The 14162-nt window shown below is 49.8% G+C and overlaps 1 protein-coding gene across 5 annotated transcripts in view; it reads right to left on the bottom strand.

Annotated features, from left to right (window-relative positions):
• Positions 1-13920, bottom strand: part of zgc:56622 (uncharacterized protein LOC326033 homolog) — an 89309-nt gene extending 75389 nt beyond the window's left edge. For all 5 annotated transcript variants that reach the window (XM_038806147.1, XM_038806150.1, XM_038806151.1 and 2 more), the window contains exons 1-3: positions 13822-13920; positions 1944-2111; positions 881-997 (exon numbers count right to left, since the gene is read on the bottom strand). In XM_038806147.1, coding sequence (XP_038662075.1) covers positions 881-997; positions 1944-2111; positions 13822-13890 — 354 coding nt within the window. In that variant the 5' untranslated portion in view covers positions 13891-13920. The remainder of the gene's footprint in view (positions 1-880; positions 998-1943; positions 2112-13821) is intronic.
• Between the last annotated feature and the right edge of the window lie 242 nt (positions 13921-14162).

Here is a 14162-nt window from a genome sequence, read left to right as displayed (position 1 = left end):
GGTCACTGCTCCCTAAGGGTTCCTTGACCTTCAGTTCCCTAATCGAGTCTGCCTCATTACACATCACCAAATCCAGAATTGCCTGTTCCCGAGTAGGCTCTGTCACAAGCTGCTCCAAAAAAACATCTCTTATACATTCCACAAATTCCTTTCTTGGGATCCACTACCAATTTCCCGCTACTTGCCTTAAAACAAAAGCTCAACCTCAAACAGACCACTGTTTGCAGCAAACTTCACAGCCTTCAGGAGAACAGCGACCACAACACCACACAACCCTGCCATGGCAGCCTCTGCAAGACATGCCAGATCATCGACATGGATACCACCATTACATGGCCTACTCCTGCTCCTAGTTCTTATGTTCTTATGTTCTTATGTGAGAACACCACTCACCTGGTACGCAGTACATACTCGTGCGACTCGGCCAACGTTGTCTGCCTCACACGCTGCAGGAAAGGATGTCCCGAAGCGTGGTACATTGGCGAGACCATGCAGACGCTGCGACAACGAATGAACGGACATCGCACGACAATCACCAGGCAGGAATGTTCCCTGCCAGTTGGGGAACACTTCAGCAGTCAAGGGCATTCAGCCTCTGATCTCCGGGTAAGCGTTCTCCAAGGCGGCCTTCAGGATGCGCGACAATGCAGAATCGCCGAACAGAAACTGATAGCCAGATTTCGCACGCATGAGTGCGGCCTCAATCGTGATTTTGGATTCATGTCTCATTACATTCACCCCCTACTATCTGGCCTGGGCTTGCAAAATCCTACCAACTGTCCTGCTTGAGACAATTCATACTAATGAAATACTCTGGCTTAAGACTGAGATAACATGGGTTAAAAACAAGTAATCACGATTGGACAATAACTAGACGTGCCTGGAATCCCACGGGAAAATGAATGAGGTAGAGATCCAAGTAAGTGAGCTGCAAGGTAGTGAGTGTTTTCATCAAACTTGGTTTGACATCCTCCGGAGCATGGAATGTGCACCACAGCTGGAAGAGAGAGCACAACTTATGGAACATTTGACTCTGAACACACAATACATCAATTCATGAACACCTCAGAGAAACTGTTAAATTTTAGCTACATGTTCATATTTTACAAAGTTTAAGAACATTGTGCCAGTTTTTAAGGCAGCACTATTCCGAATACAGATTTTACACAAAGCTTTTTGGTAAACTGCCCTGCCCAAAGGCAGATGGAGCTTTGATGAACATCCATTTCCCATCCATTGATTCCATCTACACCTCCCGCTATCTGGGGAAAGCGGGCAGCATAATCAAAGGCCCCTCCCACCCGGCTTACTCACTCTTCCAACTTCTTCCATCGGGCAGGAGATTCAAAAGTCTGAGAACACGCAAGAACAGACTCAAAAACAGCTTCTTCCCCGCTGTTACCAGACTCCTAAATGACCCTCTTATGGACTGACCTTATTAACACTACACCCCTGTATGCTTAACCTAATGCCGGTGTTTATGTCAAGGCCTAACTCTAACTCTATCCATTCCTCATGTAAACATTGTGTACCTTGTATTGCCCTATTATGTATTTTATTTTATTTTCATGCACTGAATGATCTGTTGAGCAGCTCGCAGAAAAATACTTTTCACTGTACCTCGGTACACGTGCAAAATACAAAAATACAAAAAGAAAATACGGCCACAAGCCCAACATATGACTTGAAATACTATCCCGAATACTGACTAATAATAAATTCAATTTCATTGTTACCATGTTAGGTCAACATGAGCTTAACTGGAACTAATGTTTACTCAGTCCTTGCTTTCATGAGAACCTGATCCGCAGACAGGCATTGGCTTGTCACATTCCCGATTACAGCTGAAATATCTGGTGTGTGAGGCACGGAGACAGCATTGTCAGCTGCAGAATTATTGAAGCCAATCAGCTGAAATACCCGAGTCCTTCATTAACACTTACTTTACTAACTATGAAGAGATTTTCTCTTTCAACCGTTCCTTCTTCAATTTTCGTTTTTACCGCAGATCCCACCTCTGCCTCATTCATGTAGGAATAAGCTCCATCAATGTGCCGGTAACCAGCATCGATAGCCACTGAAACAGCCTTACCCACCACACCAGGCTCTGACTGGAAAAAACAAATATTCCAGAATTCAACAGGTGCAGAACAAAACCAGCAAAAAACGTCAAAGCATCAAGAATTCATAATCTTCTACGCCAAGAGAGCAGGAAAACTAGAACCAGGGTGGGTGGGTGGAGACAGAGGCAGTGGCCTTGATCCTGACCCCAAATCAATCCATCCTCACTCCACATGAAAAAGAAAGCAGTTCCACTCATCAGCAAGTTACAGTCAGGGCCTAACCCCAAACCTATCCATTCCTCATGTAAATATACTCATTTCAAATCAGTAACAATACACAAAGTCCTTTCAAACACTCCCAGGACAGGTACAGCACGGAGTGAGATACAGAGTAAAGCTCCCTCTACACTGTCCCCATCAAACACTCCCAGGATAGGTACAGCACGGGGTTAGATACAGAGTAAAGCTCCCTCTACACTGTCCCCATCAAACACTCCCAGGACAGGGACAGCACGGGGTTAGATACAGAGTAAAGCTCCCTCTACACTGTACCCATCAAACACTCCCAGGACAGGTACAGCGCGGGGTTAGATACAGAGTAATGCTCCCTCTACACTGTCCCCATCAAACACTCCCAGGATAGGTACAGCATGGGGTTAGATACAGAGTAAAGCTCTCTCTGGAGTCTATACTGTCCCAAATACTCCTAAGGCACGTACATCACAGGGTTAGGCGTGCTGTACCTGGCCTGGGAAAGGACTCTGTGTCTAATCCAAGTATCTTCTCTACTTTCCCATTAAACACTCGCAGGCACGGCCAAAGTTAAATACAGAGTAAAACTTTCTCGACGCTTCTCACGAAAAGCGGTGTCTGATGGTAATTGATAAGCCAGAATCTTCTCCATCAAAACACCTTCATGTGTTAATGCACTATTCATGAACTCAGGATAAAAAATGTTTGCAATGTACAAAAAGGTAAAATCAAATGTGGGACGTGTTTGCCGGAGTGTCACAAGAGTGATTTTTGTAGTTTTATAAAACTTGCATTTAGCAGTAGCAGCAACAACCTTTCGAACAGTACGAGTGTGGGTCAGAAGTTACATGTTTATAAGGGGAGCAGGATACAGATGTTTGTCACTTTATTGGTATTGTAATAGATTGCTAAAAAGAGATGTGAGCCGTGACCATTTTCTCTGCCTGGACAGGTGTGGGCCAGTGTGGTGAACCACTGTATTATATGGTACTTACTGTTTGTTACATGTCTGTGTTTGTCCCTGCTGGCTCCGCCACTCGGGCTCAAGTATAAATGTAGGTAACCTGCAGCCCTGCCCTCATTCTGGGACCGGCTGCCAGCAGTGTCTGTTAGCTGGTTAAAGCCACCGTTTATTCTTCCGACTCTCATCTGTCGTCATTGATGGTACATCAATTTAATCAGCTAAAATTTAAAGATGGATCCATCGCTCAAGCCTGATCGCTTGGAGCTGGACCCCCAAGCAGCTGACGCCACTGCCATGTTTGAACACTGGCTAAACTGCTTTGAATCTTACATTGATTCCTCCGCCGCCGGCGTTGCCGAGACCCACAAGCTGCAAGTCCTCAACTCCCGGGTGAGCCCGCAAGTTTTCCTTCTCATCAGAGACGCTACCTCGTTCGAGGATGCGATAACGCTGCTGAAGGGGCAGTATGTTAAGGAAGTCAACGAGGTATATGTGGTGAATGTGATTCACACTATATATAGTTGCCAATATCACTCCATGTATACATGTTCGTTATCTACCCGTTGTAAGATCAATGCTCTATGTAGTTGCCAATATAACTCCGTGTATATATGTTCACTATCCACCATTGTAAGTGCAGTTGCACTATCCGACCACCAGGGGGAGTCGCTCTGTGAGTACGCGAGAGTTTGTACTGGGCTCCTCCCTTGGCTCCGCCCAGGACTCCTCCCCCTGGGACCGATGTATAAAGATCAGTGCCTTAGAGCCAGCCTGCAGTCATCTGGAGTTCAACGACAAATAGGCTGGCTCTGTTGTAAGTGTATTAAAGCCTCTGTTCAGATCCAACCACACGTGTTCGCTGAATTGATGGTTCCATCAGCATACGCTAGGCATCTCCTTGCCACAAGGCGACAGCGCCCCGGAGAATCACAAGCTGAATTTCTGCGCGCCTTGGGGGTACTCGGCCGGAACTGCAGTTGTAAGGCTGTATCGGCACCGAAATGCCGATTCGGGACGACAATGTCGCAGGCATAAAATCTAATTACATCCACCAGCGCCGACTAGAAGGGGGTACACTCGACCTCCAAGACACAGTACAACTCTTGGACTCGTTGGAAGTGGCCTTCCATAACATGGATGCCTACACCTCCGACCACGCGGCACCCTCGTGGATGTCATGGGCGCCGCCATCACCCAACCCAGGGCACGCAACGGGTGCAGAAAGAAGGGCCACTTCTCTGAAGTCTGCCAGGCCCGACCTGTTTCTAATCCCAGCAGCGCTGCATGTAACCTGCAGGGAACGCCCCCATCTTCCACGTCATCCGCCACGTGCGACTCGTGGGAGCCGCCATCTTCGACGCCACCCGCCATGTGCAACCCATGGGGGCCGCCATCTTGGAATCACCGCGCCGCCTCCCAGAACCCCTGCTCACCAGATTGTACGCTGGCCTCCGCTACCCTCAATCAGCCCATCCACCTTCCGAAGCTCGCTTCCATCACTCTCGACCAATCTCGACCTCATCACCTCACCAAATCCATGATGACCGTCGGATCAACGGCCACGGGACGACCTGCCTCTTCGACTCCGGGAGCACAGAGAGTTTCATTCACCCAGATACGGTACGATACTGCTCCCTCCCAATTTTACCCGCGACCCAGAAAATCTCCCTGGCTTCCTAATCACATTCCGTAGAAGTCCGTGGGTACTGTGTCGCAACCCTTACATACGGGGCGCCGAGTACAAAATATTTCAAGTTCTACGTCCTCCCCTCAACTCTGCGCTGCCCTACTACTAGGTCTAGATTTCCAATGCCACCTCAAAAGTCTTACCTTGGAGTTAGAGTAACTACCGGGGCTGATTTAGCTCACTGGGCTAAATCGCTGGCTTTTAAAGCACACCAAGCAGGCCAGCAACACGGTTCGATTCCCGTTCCAGCCTTCCCGAACAGGCGCCGGAATGTGGCGACTAGGGGCTTTTCACAGTAACTTCATTGACGCCTACTCGCGACAATAAGCGATTTTCATTTTCATTTCATTTCAATTTGATGGACCCCTCTCACTCTCTTTAGCCTCTCGACCCTTAAGGTCGCACCCACCCCCCGCTCTTTGCTAACCTCACCCCGGACTGTAAGCCCGTCGCCACTAGGAGCAGTCGATACAGTGCTCGGGACAAGGCTTTTATCAGGTTGGAGATCCAGCGACTCCTGTGGGAAGGGATCATAGAGGCCAGTACTAGCCCCTGGTGAGCCCAAGTGGTGGTCATCAAAACTGGGAAGAAGCACCGGATGGTTATCAACTACAGTCAGACCATCAACCGGTACACGCAGCTCAATGCGTACCCTCTCCCCCACATGTCTGACATGGTCAATCAGATTGCACAGTACCGAGTCTTCTCCGCTATTGACTTCAAGTCCGTGTACCACCAGCTCCCTATCCGCCCGGAGGACCTCCAATACACTGCCTTCGAGGCAGATGGCTGCCTCTCCCACTTCCTCAGTGTCCCCTTCGGCACGGGCTGCGGGTCACGTTCCCATATCTGGATAATGTCACCATCTGCGGCCATGACCAGCAGGACCATGACACTAACCTCCAACATTTCCTCCACACCGCCAAGCTCCTTAACCTAACATACAATAAGGAGAAATGCGTTTTCCACACAACCCGCCTAGCCACCCTTGGCTACGTTGTGGAAAACGGATTCTTAGGGCCCGATCCTGACCGCATGCGCCCCCTCCTGGAACTCCCCCTCTCCCACTGCCCCAAGGCCCTGAAGAGATGCCTGGGGTTCTTTTCCTATTATGCCCAGTGGGTCCCCAATTATGCGGACAAGGCCCGCCCACTCATTAAATCCACCATTTTTCCCCTGACGGCTGCGTGTCGCGTCTTTTCGTCCGACGTCACTTCATCCAACGACACTTCGTCCACGTCTTTTGGTCCAACGTCTTTTTGTCCGCACGTCTTTTGGTCCAACGTCACTTCGTCCAATTATCCAATTACAAATTAACTCCGTATAAAACCATTTAATTGATAAAATGCAAGTACAATACAGCAAGTGAATTTAATTGCTAAAATGCAAGTAATTGATAAAATGCAAGTAAAATGCAAGAAAATGCAAGTTGAAAAATGCAGTTATAAAGTTAAAAAATCTAAAAATGCAGTTAAAAAATCTAAAAGTTTATTAATTACTTAAAATTCCCGAAATTACTTAAAATTGATGTAAATTGTAAATTCCCGAAATTCCCTAAAAGTTAGATTTCCAGAACTGTACCCGAGAGAGAATAATGGGGAGAGGACAAGATGATTTGATATTCTACAATTCCGACAGACACAGATATAAGTGGGAGTCTAATTGGATTTAGACAATGGGTGCAGTTCTGAAAGAAGCAGATTTAAACTCGATTTTCGTCGAGTGATTAAAACCTCTGGTTGGCAGTGGGTTCTGACATTACAGGTCTGAAATGATCAAATATTCCATCAGATACAATGGCTCTCATCACGCTGGAGCATACATGGGTGAATATCCTGCAGCTTGGGGGAGGTGGGACCAGTACAAACCGGACGGTCTGCACTTGGGCAGGACTTGGGCAGGACTGGAACCGATGTCCTAGGGGGGGGTGTTTGCTAGAGCTGTTGGGGAGGGTTCAAACTAATGTGGCAGGGGGATGGGAACCAATGCTGGAAGTTGGAGGGTAGTAAAACAGGGACAGAAACAAAAGGAAGTAAGGGGAAAAGTGCAAGGCAGAGAAGACATAGTCAGAAATCCATAAGGGTGACAGTACAAGGTACAGTGACTGAGGGGAGCACAGTGAATAGGCCCAGTAATAACAAAAGGAATAAAACTGGAGATGTTAAGATTCAAAACAGAGGTAAAAAAAACCAACATAAGTGTACTTTACCTGAATGCTCGTAGTATTCGGAATAAAGTAAATGAGTTGGTGGCACAAATCATCGTAAATGACTATGATTTAGTGGCCATTACTGAAACATGGTTAAAGGATGGTCACGACTGGGAGTTAAATATCCGAGGGTATCAAACTATTCGGAAGGACAGAGTGGATGGTAAGGGAGGTGGTGTTGCTCTGTTATTTAAGGATGACATCCGGGCAATAGTAAGGGATGACATCGGTGCTATGGAGGATAAGGTTGAATCCATTTGGGTGGAAATCAGGAATAGTAAGGCGAAAAAGTCACTGATAGGAGTAGTCTATCGGCCACCAAATAGTAACGATATGGTGGGGCAGGCAATAAACAAAGAAATAACTGATGCATGTAGAAATGGTACAGCAGTTATCATGGGGGATTTTAATCTACATGTCGATTGGTTTAACCAGGTCGGTCAAGGCAACCGTGAGGAGGAGTTTATAGAATGTATCCGCGATAGTTTCCTAGAACAGTATGTAATGGAACCTACGAGGGAACAAGCGGTCCTAGATCTTGTCCTGTGTAATGAGACAGGATTGATTCATGATCTCATAGTTAGGGATCCTCTCGGAAGGAGCGATCACAATATGGTGGAATTTAAAATACAGATGGAGGGTGAGAAAGTAAAATCAAATACTAGTGTTTTGTGTTTAAACAAAGGAGATTACAAGGGGATGAGAGAAGAACTAGCTAAGGTAGACTGGGAGTTAAGACTTTATGGTGGAACAGTTGAGGAACAGTGGAGAACCTTCCAAGCGATTTTTCACAGTGCTCAGCAAAGGTTTATACCAACAAAAAGGAAGGACGGAAGAAAGAGGGAAAATCGACCGTGGATATCTAAGGAAATAAGGGAGAGTATCAAATTGAAGGAAAAAGCATATAAAGTGGCAAAGATTGCTGGGAGATTAGAGGACTGGGAAATCTTTAGGGGGCAACAGAAAGCTACTAAAAAAGCTATAAAGAAGAGTAAGATAGAGTATGAGAGTAAACTTGCTCAGAATATAAAAACAGACAGTAAAAGTTTTTACAAATATATAAGACAAAAAAGAGTGGCTAAGGTAAATATTGGTCCTTTAGAGGATGTGAAGGGAGTTTTAATAATGGGAAATGAGGAAATGGCTGAGGAACTGAACAGGTTTTTTGGGTCGGTCTTCACAGTGGAAGACACAAATAACATGCCAGCGACTGATAGAAATGAGGCTATGACAGGTGAGGACCTTGAGAGGATTGTTATCACTAAGGAGGGAGTGATGGGCAAGCTAATGGTGCTAAAGGTAGACAAGTCTCCTGGCCCTGATGGAATGCATCCCAGAGTGCTAAAAGAGATGGCTAGGGAAATTGCAGATGCACTAGTGATAATTTACCGAAATTCACTAGACTCTGGGGTGGTCCCGGTGGATGGAAATTAGCAAACGTGACGCCACTGTTTAAAAAAGGAGGTAGGCAGAAAGCAGGAAATTATAGGCCAGTGAGTTTAACTTCGGTAATAGGGAAGATGCTGGAATCTATCATCAAGGAAGAAATTGCGAGGCATCTGGATAGAAATTGTCCCATTGGGCAGACGCAACATGGGTTCGTTAAAGGCAGGTCATGCCTAACTAATTTAGTGGAATTTTTTGAGGACATTACCAGTGCAGTAGATAACGGGGAGCCGATGGATGTGGTATATCTGGATTTCCAGAAAGCCTTTGACAAGGTGCCACACAAAAGGTTGCTGCATAAGATAAAGATGCATGGCATTAAGGGTAAAGTAGTAGCATGGATAGAGGATTGGTTAATTAATAGAAAGCAAAGAGTTGGGAATAAATGGGTGTTTCTCTGGTTGGCAATCAGTAGCTAGTGGTGTCCCTCAGGGATCCGTGTTGGGCCCACAATTGTTCACAATTTACATTGATGATTTGGAGTTGGGGACCAAGTGCAATGTGTCCAAGTGTGCACATGACACTAAGATGAGTGGTAAAGCGAAAAGTGCAGAGGATACTGGAAGTCTGCAGAGGGATTTGGATAGGTTAAGTGAATGGGCTCGGGTCTGGCAGATGGAATACAATGTTGACAAATGTGAGGTTATCCATTTTGGTAGGAATAACAGCAAACGGGATTATTATTTAAACGATAAATATTAAAGCATGCCGCTGTTCAGAGAGACTTGGGTGTGCTAGTGCATGAGTCACAGAAGGTTGGTTTACAAGTGCAACAGGTGATTAAGAAGGCAAATGGAATTTTGTCCTTCATTGCTAGAGGGATGGAGTTTAAGACTAGGGAGGTTATGTTGCAATTGTATAGGGTGTTGGTGCGGCCACACCTGGAGTATTGTGTTCAGTTTTGGTCTCCTTACTTGAGAAAGGACGTACTGGCACTGGAGGGTGTGCAGAGGAGATTCACTAGGTTAATCCCAGAGCTGAAGGGGTTGGATTATGAGGACAGGTTGAGTAGACTGGGACTGTACTCGTTGGAATTTAGAAGGATGAGGGGGGATCTTATAGAAACATTTAAAATTATGAAGGGAATAGATAGGATAGATGCGGGCAGGTTGTTTCCACTGGCGGGTGACAGCAGAACTAGGGGGCATAGCCTCAAAATAAGGGGAAGTAGATTTAGGACTGAGTTTAGGAGGAACTTCTTCACCCAAAGGGTTGTGAATCTATGGAATTCCTTGCCCAGTGAAGCAGTTCAGGCTCCTTCATTACATGTTTTTAAGGTAAAGATAGATAGTTTTTTGAAGAATAAAGGGATTAAGGGTTATGGTGTTCGGGCCGGAAAGTGGAGCTGAGTCCACAAAAGATCAGCCATGATCTAATTGAATGGCGGAGCAGGCTCGAGGGGCCAGATGGCCTACTCCTGCTCCTAGTTCTTATGTTCTTATATTATCTTAATAATGTCTGGAGATCAAGCAGCACAAATGCAGAACTCAACCTCAAGAGGCGAAATAGGTGGAGAGGATCCTTGAGCAGTAACATTGAAAAACTAAATTAAACTATTTGTAATTGGATAATTGGACGAAGTGACGTTGGACCAAAAGACGTGGACGAAGTGTCGTTGGACGAAATGACGTCGGACGAAAAGACATAGCACCGACGGCTGAGGCCCGCCTGGCCTTCAACCGCATCAAAACAGACATTGCCAAAGCCACGATGCACGCTGTGGAGGAGTCCATCCCGTTCCAAGTGGAGAGCGATGCGTCTGACTTTGCTCTGGCTGCTACCCTCAACCAGGCGGGCAGGCCTGTGGCTTTCTTCTCCCGTACCCTCCAGGGCTCCGAAATTCGACAGAACTCCGTCGGAAAGGGAGCCCAGGCCATTGTGGGAAGCTGTGCGACATTGGAGGCATTACCTGGTCGGCAGGTGATTCCCTCTCCTCACTGACCAATGGTCGGTTGCCTTCATGTTTAACAATACACAGCGGGGCAAGATCAAGAATGACAAGCTCCTAAGGTGGAGGATCGAACTCTCCACCTATAAGAATGATATCTTGTATCGACCTGGGAAGCTCAATGAGCCCCCAGATGCCCTATCCGGCAGTACATGTGCCAGCGCACAAGTAGACCGACTTTGGGCCCTCCACAATGACCTCTGTCACCCGTTTTTTTCCATTTTATCAAGGCCCGCAACCTGCCTTACTCCATCAAGGTGGTCAGGACCATGACCAGGGACTGCCAGGTCTGCGCGGAGTGCAGACCGCACTTCTATCGGCCAAAATATTAGAGCACACCTGGTAAAGGCCTCCCACCCCTTTGAGCGCCTCAACATTGATTTCAAAGGACCCCTCCCCTCCACTGACCGTAATGTGTACTTTCTCAACATCATTGATGAGTACTCACGTTTCCCTTTCGCCATCCCGTGCCCTGACATGACTTCTGCCAGAGTCATCAAGCCCCTGCATGGCCTCTTCACCTTGTTCAGTTTCCCCACTTACATCCATAGCAATCGGGGTTCCTCCTTCATGTGTGATGAGCTGCGTCAGTTCCTGCTTAGCAAGGGCATCGCCACAAACAGGACTACCAGCTACAACCCCCGGGGAAATGGACAGGCGGAGAGGGAGAACGCAACGGTCTGGAAGGCCGTCCTTCTTGCCCTAAGGTCTAGAAGTCTCCCTGTCTCCCGCTGGCAGGAGGTCCTCCCGATGCGCTCCACTCCATCCGGTTGCTCCTGTGTACCGTTGACCCCTCATGAGAGGATGTTTGTCTTCCCCAGGAAGTCCACCTCAGGGGTCTCACTCCCGTCCTGGCTGACGGTTCCAGGGCCCGTCCTCCTCCGGAAGCATGTGAGGAGTCACAAGTCAGATCCCCTGGTCGAACAGGTCCTTCTCCTCCATGCTAATCCCCAATATGCCTACGTGGCACACCATGACAGGCGGGACCCCGACTCTACACTGTGTCCCTCCGTTGCTACTTATCCGGAAGACAACACGCTCCTGGATACGCAGACCTCAACACTTCATCGGACACCAGTGTCCTCACCACAGCCGGGACTGAGATGATCACAGAGGAAGGTCAGAGCCCCCAACAGACTCAATCTCTGATTCAACCCGTCCACTTCACCTCCCTTCGGACTCTTTTTTTTTAAACAGAGAGTGAATGTGGTGAACCACTGTCTTATATTGTACATACTGTTCTTACTTATGGTACTTACTGTTTGTTACATGTCTGGTTTTCAAGTATAAAGGTAGCTAACCTCCAGCCCTGCCCTCATTCTGGGACTGGCTGCCAGCAGGTGTCTTTTAGCTGGTTAAAGCCACAGTTTACTCTTCCGACTCTCGTCTGTCATCATTGATGGTACATCAGTCAGACCTTAGAGTTAGGAGTTTAAGGAGTTAGGAGGGGAGTTGCAAGTTCACCTTACCCACAGAGGATTTATATTGGGTTTCGGTTGGTGGGGCATTAACAGAGGGTATGCATTTGGTGTAAAGTCAGGGTATGCATCAGGGTTTGCACAGGTAGGGTTTTGTATCGGTTAGATCAATAACTTTTGTTACCTTGAAAGTTCCGAGTGGTATGTTTTCACAGATTACTTTCTGCTCTCAAACAGCAAGTTTCTAACGTGTAAAACTCTTACACCTTTTGGGGCACTGACCGGTTACAATACTCAGTAAACATTGACTTTTTCTATCCAAACAACAACACTGGGGCACTTACCCTGCATGTGATTATAACTTGTTGCCTTAACCCAGTATACCGTCAAAAACAGCAAGAAAACCAACAAAGCTGATTCAACCAGGGACGTTACATAAAACCGAGGATTGATAAACACTACATACACTACACTTTGATTTAGAAGGTGTTCGCATCTTGGTAATCAGTCAGTGACTCAAACTAAAAAACAACAGGAAACAGTGGAAAAAAACTAAAAACAGAAAAATAAATAAATTGCATCACCATCCTGACGAATACCAGAAACTAAAATGGACGAATCACATAAACACGGTGGCTACAACAGAGGGTGGGAATCCTGTGGCGAGTAACTCACCTCCTGACTCCCCAAAGTCTGTCCACCATCTACAAGGAACAAGTCAGGAGAGTAATTCTTCCATTTAATAATAATAATAATCTTTATTAGTGTCACAAGTAGGCTTACATTAACACAGCAATGAAGTTAATGTGAAAGCCCCTAGTCACCACATTCCGGCACCTGTTCGGGTACACAGAGGGGAATTCAGAATGTTAATTCACCTGTTCGGGACTGTGGGAGGAAACCGGTAGCACCCAGGAGGAAACCCCCACGCAGACACGGGGAGAACGTGCAGATCCGCACAGACAGTGACCAAGCCGAACCTGGAACAACAGTGCTAACCACTGTGCACGGGGCCGTGGGGCGGGGGCCGTCAGGCGGGGTGGGGTCGGGTCGGGGGGCCGCGGGCGGGGGGCCGTCGGGCGGGGTGGGGGCCGTCGGGCGGGGGTTGGGGGGGCGGGGCCGTCGGGCGGGGGTGGGGGGGGCGGGGGCCGTCGGGCGGGGCTGGGGGGGCGGGCCGTCGGGCAGGGGGGGGGGGGGGGCGGGGCCGTCGGGCGGGGGGGGGGCTGCGGGCGGGGCCGTCGGGCGGGGGCGGGCCGTCGGGCGGGGGTGGGGGGAGCGGGGCCGTCGGGCGGGGGCGGGGGGGGCGGGGCCGTCGGGCGGGGCGGGGGGGCGGGGCCGTCGGGCGGGGGGGGGGGGCGGGGCCGTCGGGCGGGGGGGGCATCAGGCGGGGGGCGGGGCCGTCGGGGGGGGGGCGGGGCCGTCGGGCGGGGGCGGGGGGGCGGGGGCCGTCGGGCGGGGGCGGGGGGGCGGGGCCGTCGGGCGGGGGCGGGGGGGCGGGGCCGTCGGGCGGGGGCGGGGGGGCGGGGCCGTCGGGCGGGGGGCGGGGGGGGCGGGGCCGTCGGGCGGGGGCGGGGGGGCGGGGCCGTCGGGCGGGGGCGGGGGGGCGGGGCCGTCGGGCGGGGGCGGGGGGGCGGGGCCGTCGGGCGGGGGCGGGGGGGCGGGGCCGTCGGGCGGGGGCGGGGGGGCGGGGCCGTCGGGGTGAGGACATCCCGCCGGCGCGCTGTGTTGAGGAGTTTTCTCCACTTGGAGGGTGTGTCTGACGGCGTGAATGAGGATTAAGGACCAGCTCCGGGCTCAGTTCCTGCCTCTGTCCCGGGCCACGGGCCACTCTTACCTTCCAGGTGCCGAGGCCCAAAAGCGGAATTGGGCGGCCATTATTGAGCAGCCGAGTGGCAGCCGCCATGATCCCACCCCGCCCCTAGACACCGAGACCCCGCCCCTAGACACCGAGACCCCGCCCCTAGACACCGAGACCCCGCCCCTAGATACCGAGACCCCGCCCCCTGATACCGAGACCCCGCCCCCCTGATACCGAGACCACGCCCCTAGATACCGAGACCCCGACCCTAGACACCGTGACCCCGCCCCCTGATACCGAGACCCCGCCCCCCTGATACCGAGACCCCGCCCGTAGATACCGAGACCCCGCCCGTAGATACCGAGACCCCGCCCCTA

This window comes from Scyliorhinus canicula, chromosome 9, assembly GCF_902713615.1.
Source record: "Scyliorhinus canicula chromosome 9, sScyCan1.1, whole genome shotgun sequence".
NCBI classification, from domain to species: Eukaryota; Metazoa; Chordata; class Chondrichthyes; order Carcharhiniformes; family Scyliorhinidae; genus Scyliorhinus; species Scyliorhinus canicula.
This window is presented reverse-complemented; position numbering and strand designations above follow the sequence as displayed.